This window comes from Labrus bergylta, chromosome 8 (genome assembly GCF_963930695.1).
Source record: "Labrus bergylta chromosome 8, fLabBer1.1, whole genome shotgun sequence".
NCBI classification, from domain to species: Eukaryota; Metazoa; Chordata; class Actinopteri; order Labriformes; family Labridae; genus Labrus; species Labrus bergylta.
The window spans coordinates 5,548,120-5,570,942 of record NC_089202.1 but is presented as its reverse complement, the minus strand read 5'-3'; the positions used below and the strand labels follow the sequence as shown (position 1 = coordinate 5,570,942).

At 38.7% G+C, this 22,823-nt stretch overlaps 1 protein-coding gene across 1 annotated transcript in view; it reads right to left on the bottom strand.

Moving 5' to 3' along the window:
• LOC109997916 (CUB and sushi domain-containing protein 3) overlaps positions 1-22,823 on the bottom strand; it is a 221,823-nt gene that overhangs the window by 92,506 nt on the left and 106,494 nt on the right. The window contains exons 26-31 of the mRNA XM_065958064.1: positions 22,330-22,532; positions 20,316-20,507; positions 18,919-19,057; positions 17,285-17,472; positions 16,744-16,938; positions 11,265-11,381 (exon numbers count right to left, since the gene is read on the bottom strand). Of these exons, the coding sequence (XP_065814136.1) occupies positions 11,265-11,381; positions 16,744-16,938; positions 17,285-17,472; positions 18,919-19,057; positions 20,316-20,507; positions 22,330-22,532 (1,034 nt within the window). The remainder of the gene's footprint in view (positions 1-11,264; positions 11,382-16,743; positions 16,939-17,284; positions 17,473-18,918; positions 19,058-20,315; positions 20,508-22,329; positions 22,533-22,823) is intronic.

The window sequence follows — 22,823 nt, the reverse complement described above, 5'->3', positions numbered from 1 at the left end:
AATCTGAAAAGAGGTGAAACTAAATCCTGCACTTGTGGATTTTATATTTGTTAGTTGATCTGATTAGTCTTGAAGAATGGTAATTATCACACAATCATCGTATCGTGAGAGTATCTCATAGTGTATCGCTTTTCGAGTTAACCCTGTGATTACCACCCCTAATTGATACCAGCCAGCTGCATGTAGAAAACAATGGAAAAGGAATGCATCAAACAGGAGAGGTCTCAAGACGATCACTGCATTTGAAGGAGGATGTAATAAAAGATCATCACTGCAGATCCTGTGTGGTTGTGAGAACAACAAAAGGCAGGAGGTAGGGCGAGAGAGTTTCCTTCCATTTACTGGACACAGATAGAAATAAAGAAATGCTTAACTTGTTCATCAAATGCTTCACATTGAGAAGAGTAGATTTCAAACGAACAGCTAAATGAAAGACAAGGTGTCTTATGACCAGTTGTAGCTTTCACAAATGTTTTAGCTTCCTCCTCATGCCTAAAGGCAGAAACACACAAGGCCCGCCTGAAAGGTGAAAAACAAATCTGTGGTAAGAGAGGGAATTGCTAAAGGTAAAAAAAAATGGCAGCATATGTTTGTCCTTCTGGCTATGAATTATGGAGCAGCATCCTGTCATCTCCGCTTTGTAGCTGTACGAATCTTCTCTGGCATACTATCTCATAGAACACCACTGTAAAAGCCATATCACATAACTAAGAAAGCCACAGCAAGAGGGAACGAGAAAAAAAAACAGATTCATCAGCCCCTAAAAGTCACTTGAGAAAATGTTGAAATTTATGTCCTAAGAGATGGTTTGACTGGCCCACTAGTTGAATAAATGACAGGACAGAAAACATGACGTAGGCACCAGACGTAGGACATGGTGGTTTGAGTAACATCACGTGTTCTTATAGTAAATATACTTCTGTCTGACACAGAACCAATCAAAAAACACAAAGCCAGCAAAGAAACGACCAAAAAAACTCCAAGCTCCAGCGAAGTAATTAAAACAGAATAAAAAGAAAAATCCATATGCACATGCAATCATGTACGCACATTATAAGGTGTTTTCACACAGAAGCAGCACAGGCAGACCTGTTTCTTCAACTATGGAATAGTGAGAATGCCTATGGCTGAGCCATAGGTGAGACAGCTCACTGCTGTTGTATTAGCATACCAACGGCGTGCGCGCACACACACACACACACACACACACACACACACACACACACACACACACACACACACACACACACACACACAAACCTTATGCATTGGCACATGCATACACACTAGGGTGTGTAAGTACAGTGTCCCTCATTTCTGCCTCTAATCCAAAACCAGCCATGCATGACTCCAATCTGCTCCTTTGCTGTAATCACGAGATATTAAGTCAATAAATCATTGTAAACTTGTTACCTAATTTATGCAGGGCTATGATGAATCTTTTGTCCTCTGGGCCTAGTCATGGTGCTGTTACACAATGCACTAGGACAACGGACAAAATGTTCATGCCTTCATCTTCACTCTGCTTTACCTGTAATCAGTTAAGACACTTTAATGGTATACCTCTTTGGGTATTAGATCAACACTTCAGAGCATTTCTGTAAGTCATACAACAATGCCTGCTGGACTTAAATAAGGCAAAAATAAACAATGACAGTTTGTTCCACTGTTGTGTGATTACTAAAGCAGTCATTTTGAAAAATGTGTTAAGAGGCTGTGGTGCTGCTACTGTCCTTAGCGGCTTCTATCACATATTAATGGGTGCAGGGGACTATTTAAATTAATCATGTGAGTTAAGTAATCACTCCTGGGGGGTCATACATTAGAGTAATTTAAAGATAATGAAGGTGTTGCAATAAGAGCACACTCACATGCAGTTGACACTTTAGCATTCACTTCACTTTGGAAAATATAACTAGCAAGAGTTGCGCAAGAATCTTGTGCTTCAAAAGAGCCCAAATTCTTGAAGGAATTTATTCAGCAAAGTGTTGGAGCCCCACTTCTTGGTTCATTCTGACTCAATACACACACTTCCTGCAGCTATTTTCCAGCACATTCGCACTGTGAAAAATCCCTTGGCGCCACATCTCAAAGGGGCTCTTCTGGGCAGGGACCTGGAGAAAGTGCAGGGAAGTGAGGTAAATTAAGATCACTGTCATGTTCCTGGAACCATTTTGGAGTGATGAGTGCTTTTTTTGACAAGGTTGCTTTAAAGTATCCATTTGTAAAAGTGTAGACTGTGGCGATGAACGGATGCACCTGGTCAGTAACAGTGTCTAAGTATGTTGTGGTGTCTGAATAGTGCACAGACCGCATTAAAGGAGTAATGTGAGCTGAAAAAACAACTTCACGCTGATAAACTACAAGAAACCAGCTGTGGCGTGTGAAGCAGGCAAAACCATTCCACAGTATACTTCAATTTCTGTGCCTGGTTTTCTTCTTCCTTTTCATTAATGAAAACACGTTTACATTAAAAGTGCTTATTCTATGACTTACCGAGTTGGATTTATGCTTAACAATTATATCTGACGTGCTTATTTATGCTTAATGTTCAGTAAAACCCTTAATGGCTTAATCATTTAGTGAACAAATACATGTGACACTTTGCTCAGTTTCACAGCAACGACAGCACACATGACATAGCTGTGATTGTCCAAATCTTTCACATGTAATAATATAATACTTTTAAAAATTTATAGAGGAAAATACCTGTTTTTTGAACAGGAGCGTTGTGACAGCATGAAACAGTTTAATTCCTGCTTCTTGCTTAAAGCAGTTATTTGCAAATTTTTATTCAATGTCCTCCATCCCCATTAACATGGGCATTATCAATCAAGTCTAACACTTTCAAGCAGAAAAGTGGGACTGACTAGTGTGTATGCTTTTGCTTTTTTAATGTCCACCTTTTCAGTTTTTTTTTCCTACAATATACCTGCTGATGTAAAGATTTTTTCCCCAGTGGGAATACAGGAGATGAATGACTCGGAACGTAAAATCAATGCTGTGTCCAAACTAATGTCAACATAACGGACAAATCAAAATGTTATTGTCCAAAGCAGGTTTATTTTTCAGTCAAGATACGCTTTGTTTATACCCAACAGAAACACAGAGTAGACGAGGGTGGAGAACAGAAAACATATCTAATGACTTCCTGCTTCTGCCCCTCAACTATAAACTTTGTCTGCTCTTTTTAGTTTCCATCTCACTTCTTCCATCATCCCTGCTTTTGGGATGGAGTGCTTTCCCTGTCAAAAACAAGGACATGTGCTGCAGATAGGATCATTACAATACAGCAGGGAAGAAAAACAGCATAATCTTAGAGAGAGGCTCTCTCTCTCTCTCTCTCTGTCTGTCCTCCCTCTGCTATTTGATATGTCTTCTGTAGAATGAATGAGAATGGCCTACTGGATCACTTGTGTGTAGTTGATTGATTGTAATATAAGTGTTGTTCACTTGGCAGGAAGAAAAGTTTCCATAATGCACGGTCAAGGACTTCTTTATGTGTTACCTTGCTCACACCTACACTGGTTGTAAAAGAAAAATACTGTTGAGTTATATCTGCTTCAAGAGGCTGAGATGTTGAATAAAAGGAAATGTCTAAAATGTTAATGGTATGTTATTAATTAAATGCTAGCAAATCAGTCTTCTTTTAGATTGCTTGAAGGTTATGTCTTTTACAATGGTGTTATTTTCATCGGTATCCGGACATTTTTTTTTTTTGTTCAGTCAACAGACAAAAAAACTCAGCATAACATAAGACTTTAAGTATTAACTTAAAATGTGTAAATCCAGCACATAGCATTAGACATATGGATGACCATATCTTTTTACTGATATTAAAGGTATTCAAAATATCAATAGCTATGAATCACCATGACAATGTTAGTTGAAAAATGTCTGCACCACTCAGTCATAAGTCAGTCCGGCACATTTTGTTCCAGACCAATATGACTTATGATATTTCAGTGTCCCACTTACTACAGAGACAGACAAACCTGCGGTGAGGTGAGGCAACTAGAAGCTAAAAAGAAACCATTACCTATGCAAGGGACCAGTCCTTCCAAAAACATCTTCATGTGACAAGTTTCAGAGAAAAATATGATTTATTCATCACATATGACACTGCTGTCCTGCTGGAATACTAGACTTGAAATTAAAAATTCAAGGTGCTAAGACTATGTGTTAACATACACTAGTGGTATTATTGGATTTAAATTATACTCTGTGCCACAGAACCTTGCCAGCACATCAATTCTCCTTGTTGATAAAGCAGTTTTTGTGCAGTATTTATCTAAAATGGAGTATTAAGGTGAGATAAGAGGCTTTAGTTCTTAGGTATCGTGTGGAAGCTAATCAGTGAAACCTGACTGCCTCTGCAGGTCTTCTCTCTTCCTCCCTGCCCTTGCCAATGTCTGAAAGGTCTTAAAGTGATTTTGTGTGATATCAAGCAATAAACATCTTTCAAGTAGGTCCACCAACTTTGATTATTCCAGAAGAAAAGTGCTTCAATCACACTTCTCTGAATCTTTAAGGATTTGCTAACTTGGCTACTTCCACCAAGATGTGTTGAAGATATCTGCATCAGTCACAAATTCACCTTAATCGACCTGTGACAATCTATGTCTATGTCTCCTGAATGTTTTTTTTCTCATCTGCCATCAGGTGACCTTTGCAAAGTATCCATCTCCTGACACTTGCTTCCTATTAGGTTATTACTCCTGTGATTAGCTACCTACCCAGCATTTGATCCTCAGGGACTCATCAAAGGGCTTGTATGAAAATCCATCTCTTTCCACTTTTATAGCCTGTCCTTTTTATGGCACAGTGCCATCATTAATGTTTGTATTTTTTTTGTACTTTTCTGCAATGAAAAGTCAAAATGTCTGGCTTTATTAAGGGCAATAGGGTTTAATATCTGCCTTATAGTGTCAAACACAAGAACATTTTGGTGGGGGGTCAGGTTTGGCTTAGTCTGTATAGCAGGTTTCCAAACAAATCCTAGCCTTGGCCCTTTGATGCATGCCCCCTCACTCTATCCTCCCTACATGTCCTGCCACTCTTTAGATGTCTTGTAAATGAAGACAAAAGCGCCCAAAAATGTAATCTAATCTTTGTTGAGCACTCACAAAAATTCTGTGATTTCCATTCAGAATTTTCTTTTTTCAAAATGTACTGGTAGTCAAGCTTTCTCTGTCAAAGATTTCCAGTAATGGTTAGTTTTTGCTGAAATTTTTTCACTCATATACTCGTGTCTGTAAACTGCTCATGTGTTCATAACCCTTTTCTCTGCTGCCATCACATCTACCTGGCCGTTCTTGGCCATTCAAGCTACATTACCGGATTGATTAGAAGACATAACAAAAGAGTTCCTTCAGGTACACACAGTCGAGTAAACTATCCTTTGACCATGTTATAGAAAGTAATTTTCTCAAAATTCCACTTATGTAACTACAATTTAATGCAAGACCATTTTTGCATATAACCACTGCATCAGCTACATGTGCCCAAAGGCAAATCATGCAGAAAGCCCAGATAGGGTGTTAGATACACTCACAGCACAGGCAAAAGCAAAAGGTAAGGAAAATGGCAGCATATGTTTGTCCTTCTGGCTATGAATTATGGAAGAGCTAACTGTCATCTTTGCTTTGTGGCGGCATAGGCCTTCTGAGATTCTGGGCTGTGACAGCATACACAAGCCTCATTTACAGAAACCTGAGGGATTGTATGACACATATATTTTTAATGACCCATTATCACAGTGAAATTGCATCAGCCCCGTTTTGGAAGGGAGTATGCGGCTGCACCTTGGCAGAAGCTGCATCCAGTCCATTAGGCTTCTATCTTGGGTAGGAACTCCTGTCCATGGATGGAAAGCAGTAAGTACTGGTCACTTCAAGAGAGAAGGGAGCGGAGGATGAGATCAAGGATATGTATCAAGCTTTTTTACTTCCAGTCTGAGCTGAGCTCCTTTTCCTGTTCTTGTTTTTTTAATCTTTATCATCTTTTATCATTTTGTAAAAATTCAAAAAGTGTAAAAAAGTCTTCAAGGTGAGCTAGCAGAAAAATCATATCAACTTGCAAACCTGGCAGTGAAGTGATTCATGTGAATGGTTGGCAACGTCACATTGGAAAGGGTCACACTTGTTACCGAGACATTCATAGACAAATGTACCTGTTGAGCCCAACACAAAAACACACTCTACAATACAGCGGAGCCTAAGAAGAGTTCACAGTGCATATATGGCTAATCACACTGGGGGATAGTGTGTACGTTAAGTGGACACAGAAGCACAAGATAACGGTTTTTGTGTGGGATGTAGCAAGTCATGTACTAAGGTAGCTGCGGGCAAAATCTAACTCTCCAGCGAGCATCACTGATGAGTCAACAATCAGCCTCGAGGGTCAACGTTTTTATGATCATTCTCAGCAGCACTGCTTCTCTCTCCCTCTCGTCTCATCCTCTGTCTGTCTCATTATAATTCTCTCACTCATTATCACTCTCTCCATCTAACTTGTTCTCTCGGAGACTTTTGCATTCAGCCAAGATCTATGTGCCTGCTTCTCGTGGTTAGACTCACTCCCTTTACCTCTCGCCGTCTCCGCAGTCTCTCTTTCTCACTCGTTCTCTGTCCATCTTGTTACAGCACAGATTTATTACTGCAATCTGTCAGGGCTCCTGACTTGCCTCCTGACACATTCTGTGGCAACCAATATGCATATGTCGCTGTTAGTATTATATAAACACATACACTGGAGCTATAAAAGCCCTTGGCAGATAAACAGAGGTGACTGAATGTCATGTCTATGAAATCAAATTCACCATTGACTAGTTATGAAAATCCTTCTAGTGAGAGGGAGACCTAATCATGAAATGCAAATTTTGCAAGGTAACTAAGCTTAGAAGTGTGAAATGAAGATGGTTATTGATCTGCTAAGAAACCTTGTTTAAATAAGGTCCAGAGTTGGAGGATTATTTTACAGAGCTTTAAGAGTTTGTTTTCATATTCAACTTAAGTCATGTAATGAGACTTTTGGGTCTAATGTTCATTTTCAAAGATGAGCTGGAATGTTTTTGAGATTTGGAGTTAAAACGGTTGAAACTCACTAGAAAATACATTTACGATACGATTCAAACAGCAGAAGCCCATCTATCCTAGAAAAAAACATACTCTGTATACAAGAAATCAAAAGGAGGGTCCTGCTAATTGGAGGGATATGGCTCACCTCTGAAACCATCAAACATTCACAAATGAGGCTTCACAGAACAAACAAATCCTCAAGGAAAAATACAAACTACACTTAGTTGGGCCAAAAAAAAATCTATTTTCCCTTGCAGTACGGTTTGGTTTTATTATTTGATTTGAAGTTGAATTTCAGTCCATATTTTTATTCTTTTTCTCTATGAACAAGTGTAAACAATGCCTAACTTTCACTGTCCTTGTTTTAATGTAAGAAAACCCTCCCATCATAGCTATATACTAACTATGATGTGGTGTAAACATGAGTGAATTCCTGTGGGGTGGTGTGTATCTGTATGTTTACAAGCAGTGCCCAAGGCAAAGGTTGAGTGCCATGAATAATTCATCTCTTTACAAAAGTAGCAGAGTTATTGTTTGAAATATGACGACAACCATTATTTCTGACAGAATAATTAAACATTAAAGGGCAAGACAGATGCACTTGTACCTTAATGACATCTGAATGGTGCAAAGTAAAATAAGCTATGCAGAGAGCATACCTATGACTGCTGAGCCATACCAAAAAAAAATGATGGCTCACAAATGAATAGAGGCTTTTTACTAACTGAACTCACAGGGTGATGTAAGCACTGGTGGTTTACTTCCAGCACTTGTTTCATTATAATTATTAAGACCATCAACTCAAATACAGTGCATAAAGTTTTACATGAACATATATGCGCACTGGGCAGGAGCAGAAGAAATGTGAACTTCTTTCTTATAGGACAAGCAAGTCCTGTGTGCAGACAGAAATGTAATTGTATGATTGAGGTGATGCTTGAGGCAGTATTGAACAAAATTACAAAGAGGTGTATTAAGATGTTATTGATGAATGTTTAGTATGTACATTCATTATGTTGCAATACAAGGTTCAAAATGCTGCATGGCAAAATGTGGTTCAAAGATAAGCATGTGCAGGGAGGTGTGCACATATCCAGTCAGGTAGCAGCTTGGGTAGAATACTCTAAATACATAGAAACAGTATTGTGATACCAGTAAACAGAATACAACGACTATAACCAACCCATTATTAACATCCCCAAAACTTTGAAGCCGTCACAATATTCTGCACTGACAACCCGTCAAAGAAGCTTTAAACACACAGTGTGAACCTGTGCTGCTGGGAAAACTACAGCAGATCACAAACCAAAGGAAGAGAATAGATATTATGTCATCAATTTTAACCCATTATGCAAAAATTCTAAACGATCAAAGTTGTAGGTAACAACTTGCACTGCAAGGCCTGACAGTAACATCTTCACCCCAGGCAAGATCTGAACTACTGACAACCATTTGATTTGATCTGGTTTCCCCTGTTGTCAACCAGTTTCCACTGTCATATAAGAACAAAAAAAAAATACAACAACAAATGAAAAATGCTGAATTCTCGCCTTGGTAGAGGCACCGAACCAGAATGCTGCTGTCACATTTATTTTTTCTTGTACAGAATGTACTTAGACTTCCTCCCCAGTCAGCCAGGTGCTCAAGCATTAAGAGATCCAAATCTGAAAACATCACTAACTGCCGTGCTCTTTCAAAAATGGCAAAGCAGGAATTATTATATAAAGGGCAATTTTTCTTTTTTTTTCACAACCTGTGATACAGCCCATGAACTGAGCACATCGCAACAATCCACACTGCAATACAACATCCGGTTATCTTTCAAAAACATTTTAACCATGTTCATTATTTCAAAAATAATGATCATCAACAATTAGACATAGCTTCCGTATATTAACCAACGTTTATGATTTCTGGCAAACAGAACTCAAACTCTGCTGGCATTGAACTGACATGAAAATTTATCAGATTTTCTAGCAATACCGGTACTTAAAAGCACACTTTAAATATACTCTTCAACTCTGTTCAGCATTCTGAAAAGACAAGCATGCTTGCAACATATCATGCTCGCTGTTACATGTATATTTATACCAAGGATTGCCCTTGTAGCTATAGCTTGACAGCAACGGACATACATCCACATATTACCGCAACATGCGCCCAACCCAGGTGTTAAAAAACCCTCAGGTCTTTGGACCAGACATGATATTTCCAGCTGACCTTTTACTGCAAGTTCAACCAGGTTAACACAGTATCTCAAAGGCTTAAAGTACACTATCGGTCAAATCGGTCAACAACACACTTGTTTCATACTCCACCCTAGGCGCTTAAAAGTTTCAATTACCTGTACACTGGACACTGAAATGTGATTTCTGCTGTCACAATGCCTATAGGCCAGACTCAGACACCAGACTGCTAAAGAGAAAACAGAATTTGTCTTGTTCTAGAAGATAAAGGCACAAAAATACTGGACTCTACATACCTAACAAGGACTCGTTAGTAATGTATTTAACCTTGGATGAATAATGAAAAGTAAGCACTGCAGACTACAAATAATGTAATATAAGTATTACGGTAGCAATTCACTGTGCTGTATAAAAAGTTGATGGCTGGTTTCTGAGAGAAACCCCATACACTGTACTGAAATAAAATACAGATTGAAATAAAGTCAGTTTTGTCAACTGTGCTCACTAAAAAAACTCTGGTAGCTTTTCTTTTTCACTTCATGCAATATGCTGTGTTACGATGCCATTATTAGTTCTGGCTTTAGCTTTGATATTAAAGATTCATTTTAAACAAATCAAACGAGGAATGCATGCTTTCGATAATTCAGGATGTTCTGCAACATCCATAGTATCTAGAGTAGTAGTCCCAACATTTTCAATTTGCTCTACCCAGACTGTAAATCCCAGGTGCTTTGTTAGTTACTACTCAGAATATATTTCCCTCAAGCCACGCCACAGCAGTCTGCATCATCAGTGGGACTCTTTAGCTTCTGTGTCTGCACTCTCTGGAATAAATTCACAGGCCCAGGTGGGAATGTTGCTTGGCGACTTCCACAGTCCATTAAGCTTTTGCAGGCAGTTTAAGCAAAGGCTGCATTTTTATGCAATATTTATTTTTTTTAAAGGAGAGAGAGAGAAGACCTGTGGGTTCCCGGACTAGTAGAGCAGTGGGAGATGGCAACAGAGGATGTAAACTGTCAGGCTGGATCATCACACAGAGGATTAATCTGTGTTTCATAAGCAGACGGCTTTATAGAATAAAAAAAACTCAGCCTACGGTTCCAGCAGCTCTTTATGACTAACATGGCATATTGAGCAGAAGCACATCAAGGTTTTCGAGAGATCTTTGCTGAATTATGTATATACAGAGGTGCTTGGATAAACTGAGCATTCGCACAGATTGCCCAAAGCCCTACATGCTTGACCTTCCTCTCAATTACCTAAGGTACAAAGCATTTTTCATGTCAACACTATCAATGTTTTGTTTTTCCTTCATCCAGTTGTGCTTTCATGCCTCTCGCTGCAGCCCAAACACTGCAATTCTTCAGGGTGCATCTAACTCATACAAGAGAGCAGGAAACAGCCACAAGAGATGCAGCAGACCCAAAACAGTATGTTGGTATAGAATTCTAACATGTTTGTATTGATTGAATGTGATTTCATTGGACACACAGTGCAGTGAGGAATCACAGTGGCTTTCACCGACCTTTATCTATCCAGAGAGTAACCACAGGCTTGATTTTCTGCCAATAAAGTTGTCAGATATGAAGTATACAAGGATGGAATATTAATCTAGCAGCACACAAGCATTTAACCTGAGTGTCAATAGCTGTAAACATCAAACGTACTAATCAAAACTAACACTGGTATCCATGAAACACCAATTAAGCACAACAGGGAAATGAATTATGCAACTCTGAACATTTAGCTTGGCAGTACTCTTACACTCCAAGCTAGTCATAGGTGACAAACTGCATTTCTTCACAGACAATCCTCTATCCTCATCATTAACATAAACCTCCCAGAAAACACAAACAATTATATCGCTTAGCCTCCTACTCTTGCTTTTCTGCTGCGACTAAAATATTTATGTAGCCAGACCCCACATATAGGCAGCAATTAAGGTCACTATGAGGAACAATTTCTGCAACTCTGTGAAAATAATGCTGGAATTTCTTACCAAAGTCCCCAGGGACGAAGATGTCATAGACACAGATCTGGCCTCGGGTGTAATTATGTGGGTAGTTTGGGGACAGCACAGTTCCCTCTGAACCTGTGAAATGACCTCCACAGGGAGCTGTGGGGACCGGAGAGAAAGCAACAGAGAGGCATGGTTAAAAAAAAACTTGGGAAAAAAAACACCTGACAATACCTGGGGAAATGAGGTAATAAAATACAATCAGCAAATCTGTTTTAACGGGCACAAGTGCACAGGTAAGCAGTTCGTATCACAAATGAGATCAAAAGTCACATTTCAACTTCAGCTGCTGACATATTAAATTGTGGCTGGCTTACAGAAATCATTTCAAACTTGAAAGACAGTTTAGGGACATTTTTTGAGGAAAAGGGAGTTGCAAGAGAACAGAAAAGTACAGCTGAGTTGTGTTTACATTGTTTTAAACCTAAAGGGGCTATAAAAAAGAAAAAAGTTTGATTTACCTTCAAACTGTGTGAAAACATGATAAATCAACAAAACGCACAATCACAAAAGTTCCACATGCCTGTGACTTTAATCAGCCCATATCACCCAGCAGCATGTTCAAAAAAACATCTTGGGTTCAACTTTCAACTACAACAGGCTTTAAGATTGTGTACATAGCAGATCCAGCTACTCTGGTTTAGAGATTTATGGATTTTTTAAATGCAATCTTGATCCAATAAAAGTTGATTAAAAAACGAGGGATGCAACATGTCTTTGAATACTACCAGCTCCAAACAAAGAGTATTGCTTTATTTGCATCATCATCACAGTGTCAACAGATCTTAAGACATGCGACTTGGTTAATCAATATAAGCCGCGGTCTGTCCTGCACATCTCAAGAGTTCTATCTTAAGCTGTCAATGATGTACTTAATTTGCCAATCGGCTATTTACCACAGTTGTCTAAGATCTCGTGGACTGAGCCATCGGGTGGGGGAGCCTCAACTGTAAACAAGCACATACTCATTTTGTTGGAGGGAAGCTGTCACCAGCTGCTCTGAACCTCCTGTGGCCAACACAATGCACATGTCATTGCTGTTTCAGAGCACAGGAGAAGATGAACAAAAGTGAACGGAGGCGCTTATTTAGAAAGATGGATCAGCAATTTATCCACGTTTGGTATTTGGAGTAGAAAAAGGCATGTAATCAAGCATATGTGATGACGGCAAGTGGGACTCTAATTCAGGCTGATTTGTCAGACAGAATGGGAGCCACATAGTCGTGGTGGGTGAGGAATATGAGACTGCTGCTAGTGGGAAGGAGGGCATACTGTTCTGTCAATCACCAGCAGGTGAAAGCAGCAGCAAGAGGAAAAGATATGCTTTAATGACTCCTTTCTGACAGGGGAGTGTAGTGGTAAGGAGAAGTGGGCACACTGCAAACCCTATCATTTTGTGTTCTGAGTGAGACAGATGGGTAGAAATAACCCGGATGCCCTAAAAAAAGCATGGCTTATTACTGTAATCTATATATATATATATATATATATATATATATATATATATATATGTGTGATGTTATAGAGAATCAGGTTGCTTTCGGCTTTAAGAAAGGTTAGATTACCCTTGAAATCTATACCATCTATTTCTGTTTTATTTTGTATTCATTATTGATGGTTGCATTTGGCCTTTTGTTAAAATGTGTGAATGCTGTATAATTAAAAGGCACCGGTTTACATTTGAAGGATATTGACTTAGTCATTCAATCCACTCCTTCAGAACGGCATCAGAGCTAATGGAACTGTCACAGCACAATAGGACTAATCTCATAAACTGAATGTATTGGACCAAATGCTAAAATGTAGGGAGAAAATGCTTTTAATGGAAATTTAAAATAGGAGCATTGAATAGTAAGTGATTGATACCCATTGATAGCATTAAACTTGATGCTCCCTGACTAAAATTTAGTTACTGATTAGCTGATTAGCTGGTTAGCTAATTATTACCTGATTAGCTGGGATCCAAACAAAGAGAAAACTCAAACATATCTTTGGAACTTGTAGGCATTTGTTAATATGAAGTTATATCTTTGATAAGCTAATGAATGGTTAATGGCAAACAGACAGACTGTACTTATAATTTCTCTAGTCTTCTGACCACAAAAAAGTGGTTTTACACTACATGTAACATTCACCTATTCACAAATATACATAGACTAACACATCAGTAGATATTATGTAAAGTGCCCATCAGTATTAACCTTTCACAGCCATACGCATTCACACGCTGATGGCTATGGAGCTCAGGAGCAGTCAACCTTCTGATTGAAAGACGACCGACTGAGCCACAGCCACCAAATACTGACCAATAGTAGAGACCCTAGGGACCAGTATTAGCATGTCTATTAAAGTGTGATTACTGCTGGCCATTAAACAGCAAATAATAAAACAGGATTCAGTCTTTTCGTCAATAACTAACTTTTTAAAAGTGGACTGCATGTTTGCCTGTATAGGAAATATGATCAACTTCAGCTAATTGCTGAATAATTTGGAGGGTCAGGAGCTGACCATATGTTGTGGCAGCTGAAGCCATAACATTTAGCCTTTAGACTGTAAAGTTATCAGTTCAAATTTGGTCTCTTAGTAGAAATACTAAATGAGAGTTGCTGATGGACCTTTTAGCAAAGCACATAACCCCAGGGCTGTTCAGTGAAGTTACAAAGGTGCCAACTGTAAAAGTAATGAATAGCTCCCTGGTGGGGGAGCGGATGCCTCTGTTCCCCACTGCTGAAAATGAGAGCTGAATTCTAATTCAACCTTGGCAGATAAAACCATTTGAGTAGTATTAAAAATGGTGTAATGCTTCTGGAGGGAGGAGAACTGTGTATTTACCTCGACACTCTTTACATCTTTCCACCCCTCTCTAGTTGATATAGATCATGGAGATACTAAAAAGAAGTATGAAATATCTACTCCTTAGACTTGCCTTGCAAATAAACATTGGGTTTATTATGTTCTTAGGAATAACTGAAATTCTACAATAACTACAACCATGAAATGGACTTCTTTTCAAACAGTTCATGTCAACTCTTTGTGATGTCAGCTGTTCATTATTCAACACCAGGATTAATTTAAACATTAACTTATCCTGCACACTAAACAGAGTTAAACAGTGTTAACACACTGTAGCGTTCATACTTTCATTTATACGTTTATTTTATTTGATAATATGCCTCCTTGTGAAGTCAGGGCTTTGCACATTATGAACGTATTATTGCTGCTTCTTTCACCTACTATTTAATTGGAGCTCTTATGTATGGCTTTAATAACAGAAAATGCAGGTTTGATGTCACCCATTGGTTTGTAAACTGCCTTAGTAGTGACATGACAACCACTGGTAGCCAGGCATTCTTTGTATTTCTCAATTTGGGACCATATTGAGAAAAAATAACATTTTATGGTGTTGTAGAAGATTTCAAACTAACGACTGAGACAACAATCTCATTAGAAAAGTGTTTACTGAGTTAATGTATGAATTTAGAAGTAGGTTTTAGTTTACCGTCACAGGGCCAGATTCCATTTAGTACGTTTGACTTTGTGAATATTCAATATGGGGCGTTTCTGCCCTAACGTGCAAAATACTGGGAGGAGAAAATGCAAACAAGTTAAGTTAGTACACGCATTGTGATTTACCAAACCTGACAAAAATTGCAGTGATTGTGACAGTGTCTGTATTTAACACCTTTGAAAAGAACGTGCTAATCCAGGAGACCAGTGTTACACATAACAGGCTGCTGTTATTGAAGTTAGGAGGAGACGTAGACACAACAAAGGAAGACATAAAGATCGCGTTTTTCCCCACAAGTGTTTACATGTTTCAAATTACATGTTTACATGTTTTAAATTTGATTCAATATTGTAATCTTTAAAGAAGAGAAACACCACGATTAAACTACAGGCTATTGTTGCCATAGCCTACAGCCTAAGAAAACTGAACATTCACAGCCTCTGAATTCTAAAGAATTTCAACATTGACATTTATTTCTTCCTATTTCTTTTCGCCAACATTATATTTTAAACTGGGGATTTCCTTTTTCTCGGGTTGCACGTCTTCCCCCTACACTGTAGGATGCTTGGATTGGGGGACCTCACCACTGTTTGTACCCCCGTCTTCGATACCTTTTTCCAGGGCATTTATGTCAGATCAGACACAGCGCTGGCCAGCTGTCTGGTGCGCAACAACGGCAAGTGTAGAGCGCCCGGTCCACAGAGGAGGCAGCTCGCACATCCTGCGCAATGTATGTCACTTCATTCTTAAGATTAAGGGAAGAAAAGAGAGGCCCTGTTTAATGCCGGTGTTTTCTACAAATTTCTTTGTAATATTCAGATTTAAATCCTATAACTCGAAAGTATTGTGCGTTTATTTGCCTCTCCAACTGATACCTATTTTGCGCTTGCAGTCGTCCTGCTTTCTGTCCAAACTCTCCATGACGTAAACCAGTAGAACACGCAAAAACCTAACTTATTATTACCGCCTCCACAAGGTTTGCACCTGTTGTCATTCACGCAAATTGTCTTAGTAGATCACCCGCAAAACGCCCACCAACCAAACGTGCAAACTTTTGGAGTGAACACACAATTTAGTACTCTTTAATTGGAAGCTTAGTAAATCTGGCCCTTACTGTACTCCCCCTACTGGCCATTAGTAGGAATGCTTGACTGAGGCACTTCTGCATTAGCTTCACGTTTACAAGTCCTTGTTCACTTCTTATATTCAGCCAATGGTTTAAGGACTTTGTTTTTGTGGATTTATAAGATGATCCTTTGATGACAAGAAAAACTACGTGCACAGGTGGATTTTGTTGCTACCTGTAAATATTATGCTTCAAAGAACAATGTTTTGGTCTTTTAGAATTGAAAGGTTTCAGAAACCCTATTTGGCATCTTGGGGTGTATTAGAAATAACACTTTCCACATAAAGACTTGGAAGGCTAGGTGCAAGGAAACGTGATATCCTGCTTTTCAAATATGTATAATTAAATGCAAAAGCAAAAAGAAACACACATATGACACAGTATCACACATTACTTTTCATTGTAACTCTGCTTATGCTGCAGAGATTTAGATGTATTTTTATAAATTTATTTGATAGACTAACCAGATGAGTGCTCTTATTTATTTAATATTTTATATGACTATGTTAGATGAAGAATTGAGACAATGTTGCCCCTGTTCTTATTTATATTTACTATATATATATATATATATATATATATATATATATATATATATATATATATATATAGATAGATACACTGTATATAAAATATTTCTCATCTATTATACATATTTTTCTTTCAGTTTGCTTTTCTTGTATTCAGTGAAATGCGTGCATGCACTTCAAATTATTTTAACAGTGCCCAGTTCTGGCATCACATTGTATCATATTATTGACAAAACAGCTGGAGTTCACTTCTCTGCTACCCAGACATTCGGTTAATGTGAAAGTGTTGTCTCTCACCTTGACAGCTTGGCTTGGCTCTATCCCACTCTGGCCTCTTGCTGTTGCCCATGACACATGTCAGAGTGGAGTAGCCCTGCAGCAGGTAGCCAGCCTCACAATGAAATGTCACCATAGAACCCAGCTTGTAGTCAGTACCCATTCTGGTGCCATTCATCATATTCCCTGGATCAAAACACGCCTCCCGCAGTTTTGCTGCCAGTCAAAAAACAAAGGTTTTAGAACAGTGACTGTCCAAAGTGAGAGGCATTTCTAATCAAGCAGAGACAGATTCAAACAGTTATACAGGCTGCAAGGCTGCATAGAATTTAACAAAACTGCTTTTAAAAAGCTAGATTGAAAACAAAGTGGAAATGGATATGGATGAATAAAAGGCTATACACATAAGCGGGCATCAAGAAAACAGTTTGTGTGTAGGCTCCAGCAGCAAACTTTAAAGATGTTTTCTGCCTAATACATTTATATCTAATCCTGCTACAACAAAAAAACATACTGCGTGAACATGCATATAGAGGCCTCCCTGCATAGGCCTTCAGAGTACCTTTGTATTCCAAATGAAAGCCGGTGTAGCTCACAGACCCATCACTGCGAAATGCCAGGTACATGAAGTTGGAAGTGCTCTCAATCTTCTCAGGAAGTTTACTGTCCTGGAAACTGCCAATCAGGTGAGACGTGCTGTCTGACCCATCGTAGATGTACAAGAAATCGTAGTTGGGCTCAATACTGAAGCTGTGACAAGTAAAAGAAACAGACAAATAGGAGATAAAACAGTATTATGTTGCCAGGTCTGAACCACCAGATTGTACAGATTGTATGAGATTTTGAATGCATTAGGGTTTCAAAATGAGAGTGTACCGCAGTGCTAGAAGTGAGTCATGCCAGGCGATTTGTTTTGCATCTCCAGACAAAGAGATAAAAAAAGATATCTCCCCCAAGAGGTGAGAAGAGATTAAATTGTTGTGACACTACGCTGGCACAAAATCTTCCCAGACGGCAATGGCAATGCAGTGTGAAAAGATCGTTTCATATTGTAGTGCTGTATATCAAATCACATGCCGCAGTGAGAGAAAGAGCAACTTTGTTTTCAAAATAATGAGCGCGGTTTATGACAAAAATGTAAATAGCTTGGAGATAATTGCATTTGAGTTGGATCAAGGCAACTCCAATTTTAAATCATAACTCCATCCTTTCATTTGGTATCCCTGGGAGACAAAGCCGCATTGTGCTAACTCTGTTACATGTTTGTTTTGAAGGACAAAGTTGAAACAGAAACATGGTGAATTTCTCTTCACACCTCGAGGAGAGGTAATGTGGGTGGGAATGCAAAAAGACCACTGCTCGTTTCAACCCCTTCATGAAATAACTTTAAAAAATGTAACTCAACAGTCAAGAGCAGCTCTAACCATGAAAAGTGCCCTGAGGCATATCTGTGAGTTTCCTTTTCCAGGATTGCTGCAACATGCTAAGACTGCAATTAGTAATGTAAAGCTTACAGTGCGAGTATCACTCAACCTTAAAATGAATTGCAATCATATCCAAGTTCTGTCTGCAATATACCGGAACTGCATACATCTAGAAATCTTGTTTCACAACATTTCAGCTAAGTGGCAGAAATACCTGCCTTTTGGCTGTTTAAAGAGGGACTGCTGCTTCCCCCTATCTCCCAACACACCTGGACTCAAACTCAGACCCTGTGCTTAGCACACATGGCCACCTTTGGTCAATACTATGATGTTATAGCTGGTTCCACTGCAGAAAGCAAGCAATTCCACATCAGAACTTAAGCCGATGTGCATCCACTAAAGACTGACTCCACTCTGTTTCAGCTATGTTACAAACACTACAGGTGAAGGGAAACCTTTCATGTACTAAAATGACAAAACATCAGTTTTCTCTTTTTCTCCAGAATCATTTACAAGAACCATTGTTTATATGTTCAAGAAACAATCAGGTTATGATTTGTTTGTAACAATTGTTAGAAATAACTTTTTTGATAAACTGTTAAAAAAGTATCAAACCGTTGTCCTTTCAAATGTATATTATGCAACTGCGACTAAACAAGCCAGTAGTTTCACATGTTATCCAGCATTGAGGACAGCCAGGGTTTTCCTGTTTGATGTTTTAACTGAAACCAAATGAACAAAGTAAAATAGACACTGTTGAAGCTGAAATTACCTGATGAAAGCCAAGGAAATGACATAGTCAGAGTGGACAGCAATAAGCCAGTCACAGTCTTTGCTGTGTGGGTAGGGGTTTGGGTAGTTGGGAGAGAGGATGAATCCTGAAGATCCAGTCACATTTCCACCACATGGAGCTTGAGAGACAAAAAAGGTGGGAAACAATGTGAATAAAAACGACGCACACAATCATGACTAAAATAATCTTTAACTGACCTGCTGCAAACATTTTGGACTGAGCAGAGTTTAGTTTGAGACGGGTATGAAATGAGCATCTGTAGGTCATTAAATATAATTGAGCCCAATTCAATGACCTTTGTGAACCTCTATCAGCAACAACCATCAAGTACTGTGGTGAAATAGTGTCAAAAAGAGGGTATTAGAAAGACTACGCTATTACTCCGCTACATAATGATCAAAAGAGCAAGCTTCTGGTCCCTTGTCTTACCAAGGCATCGGATCTTGCTGCTAGATTTTTTTTATTATTTCTGGTGCAGCCGTTAAACATTGTAATTGACGCTTGACAAGTCAGCTGTGCACAGAGTGTAGTTGCACATCTCAAGTCATAAGATACAATAACTACAGAAAACAAGCAAACATGACACTAAAAAACATGGAATACCAACATATTAAGATGATCTAAGAATAAAATTATAATAAATCTGGTAGCACATTTGTGCTCTAGGACTTACGGAAACTGAATAGCTTAAGTTTTTGTGTTTTAATGCCTCTGTATGTCAGAGGAAAGTCTTTGCTCTGAAACTTATGGCTCAACAAAATACTAAGCTAGCTGTCACAGACCCCACATAGTGGTGTGAGTACCACACTGATGAGTGTTTTAGTCTTCATTGATGTGGTGACACTTACTGTGTAAAAGGACAGCTGACATTTACTCATGCAGACTGCCTTCTGGTGTCAAAATATTATGCTGAGTCATTGTGTCATGTAAATGGATTGAAAGATCTAAAAAAAAAAAAAAGTAGTTGGCAGGGACTCCAGTAAGAGTTTCTTATGTGTGATTATTTCTAATTGACTTATAAAGTAATTAGTAGTTAAGCTCTAATAAGACAATGTGTTGGGAGACTGTAGTACTCATTCTTTGACTGGCTACTGAAGAAGTGGGTATATCCACACAATAGCTGGCAATGACTCAAACATTTCTAAAGAGTCTTGTTTATCCTACACATATTTTAAAACCTCAGCGTGAGAGAATTAAAGTCTCTGCTCCAGCCAGTTAATAGAAAAACTCCCCCTTCCCCTCATCCTCTCACCATCTCTCTTTCACTCTGATCTTTACACTTCCCCCCTCCTCTCCTTTATTTCAGAAACACCTCTCTGTCCCCTCCATGCATCCCCCCTTCCTTCTCTAACTCATACTATCTCCTGCTCACTCACCGATGCAGCTTGCAGGACTGGGCTGCCAGTAGTATCTATTTTCCACTTGGATGCAGGTGATTCTGCTCTCCCCCTGCAATTCATATCCCGGATCACAAGAGAAGGTCACAGAGTCGCCAGGCTCCCGACCTTCCCCGTTGCGACTGCCGTTCATGGGAATACCTGGATCTCTGCAAGCTGTCGCAAGTGAACCTGAAGGGCAAGCACACGTTATTCTCACATAAACATGTGCATGCAGAGTACCAAGTATCAATAAACACAGGAGATACACAGATATACACACAGAGTTTCATATCATATGGCAGACAGCTGTTGGGCTGGAACTCCAGCTCAAATAGAGTTAGAGCAGGGAGCAGATTACAGACTGACATCAGTCAAAATCCTGCCGTGTTTTCCTAATCAGGTTTCCTAAACCGCAGCTGTGGAGCAGCCGAGAGCCAGCTGAACGATCAGCTAAAATCTGATGGATTCTTCAAATATTCCCATCTTGACAGACTCCACTGAAAGATTTAACTCAGTTAAGTTTATTGCAGAATTTTGGTGTTGGTGCTTTTTCACAAATACACCTTAGCACATGTAGAACTGTTGAAAATTGTAAAATGAAAGGCAAATCCTGTAAAATAAATACAAGATGGCATACACAGCACAATATATCATTCAACATGTGGATGTGAAATAATCAATCAATACAATTTTACATCCATGAAACATAGATGGTTAACATAGCATAACTTTTGTTGGAGCATGGCTTTACATTTTAATATCATGTGCAATATTCCTTTTCCAAATGAGGTTCCACATACAATATTACTGATCCATTACACTTATTAACAACCATGTGCAATATTACTTTACAGTTGCTATGTTGTGCAATAATACTTTTAATTATTATTACATCCAATTACATTTAATATCACATTCCATCCTAAATCAATTATCTCTTACCGCTCTTTATAACTGCCAGTATAACTATTCCTCTATAACGTCATTATATTTCTACTCAGCTTTCTTTTGTTATTTATTTTACTTCCGTTGCTATTCTATTTGCGGTACTATTTTGTTGCATCACTACATTGTGATCATACACTTTTTTGCTTTGTGTTGCTCATACTTTTTCCTGGAATTTTTTAGCAACTTGGCACTCACATTTACTGCATATAAAGTTTTAAAATCAAAATGAAACACATACAAAATGAAACACATACAGCTTCAAACCTGGCATATACTTTAATCCTCCAAATACATTTATAAGCCTTAGTTCTATGCACAAGACTGTACCGTTCATCGAAGGAGATTTGCAAAAGTTCACTGAACACATCCAGCCTTTTGGTTCAGAAAACCACTAGCCTTAGGCAAACTGCATATATTACTATACAGTTTCCAAGTGGATTCCAACATCAAAACAGTGTGGTGAATTCAGATAATTGATTTTTACATTATGCTGCCATGCCAGTGTACTTGAAGGAAAATGAAAACATTTACAAATTCATCATAAATGGCATGCATGAGGTGTTATGGAACTGCTGTACTCTTGTGTTTGGGTTTTTGAAACTACTCATCAGCAGAACATGTCGACTGCATTAATATTAAAGCAGCAAACCTTGCACAAGAGACTGATGGAAGCCAACTGTGTAATACCTGGGAGTTTTACCACTCACTGACACACGGGTGATTATATAAAACACAAAGATTGTCATGGCATGAGGAAATGTATAAATTACAAGCTGCGCTTTAATTAAGTTCAGTGACTTGATATCAATCAGGGTTTTACTCCTTTCTTACTCAGCAGTAATAACACTGAAGTGTGCTGTCACCTCTTAGGAAGGTCCAATAGCATTTAATCTAAACAGAGGTTTACAAAAATCCCTTCAGATAAGTACACATGATTAGAAAACCTGGACCTTTACATTCATATAAGTTGAGTTTAATGCCTGATGTTTTTCAACACCGCTCCCTCTGTAACAGAATACAAATGTGCATACAGGACACAGAATACTTAGAAAGACATACTCACTGGAGAAGTCAATGGCAAAGCCAGACTTGGTGATATAAAAGTCAGTCTCAAACTGAATGGTTACAGTGTTGAGAGTGGAGTGGATCCCCTCGGGCAGCAGAGAGCCGCTCACCTCCCTCAGAGACATCTCGTTCTCAGGAGGCCCGTCCCACACCTTCAAGATGTCGTGGGAAGCCTCTGTATCAAATGCTAGAAACTGAAGGCTGGAAGAGGTGAACACATAATTGTTACTTTGGCCCGGTTTGGCTTTAGTTTAATTGAGTCTATTTATTTCTTTGCATTTAAAATGAGCTTTTCTCTGTTTGAACAAAGCTCACAGATGAGCTCAGGTTGTATGGTTTATTCAATTATACTTGGTTGAATAAATGATGATTGAGTTCCTTTGCATCATAATTCTAACAAAAACTGATGTTCTCAGGAAGGCAAGCAAAGGATGCTGAACTTTGTCTGGATTGATCTCTCCGCTGAGAACAATTTAATCTTACACAGGGTGC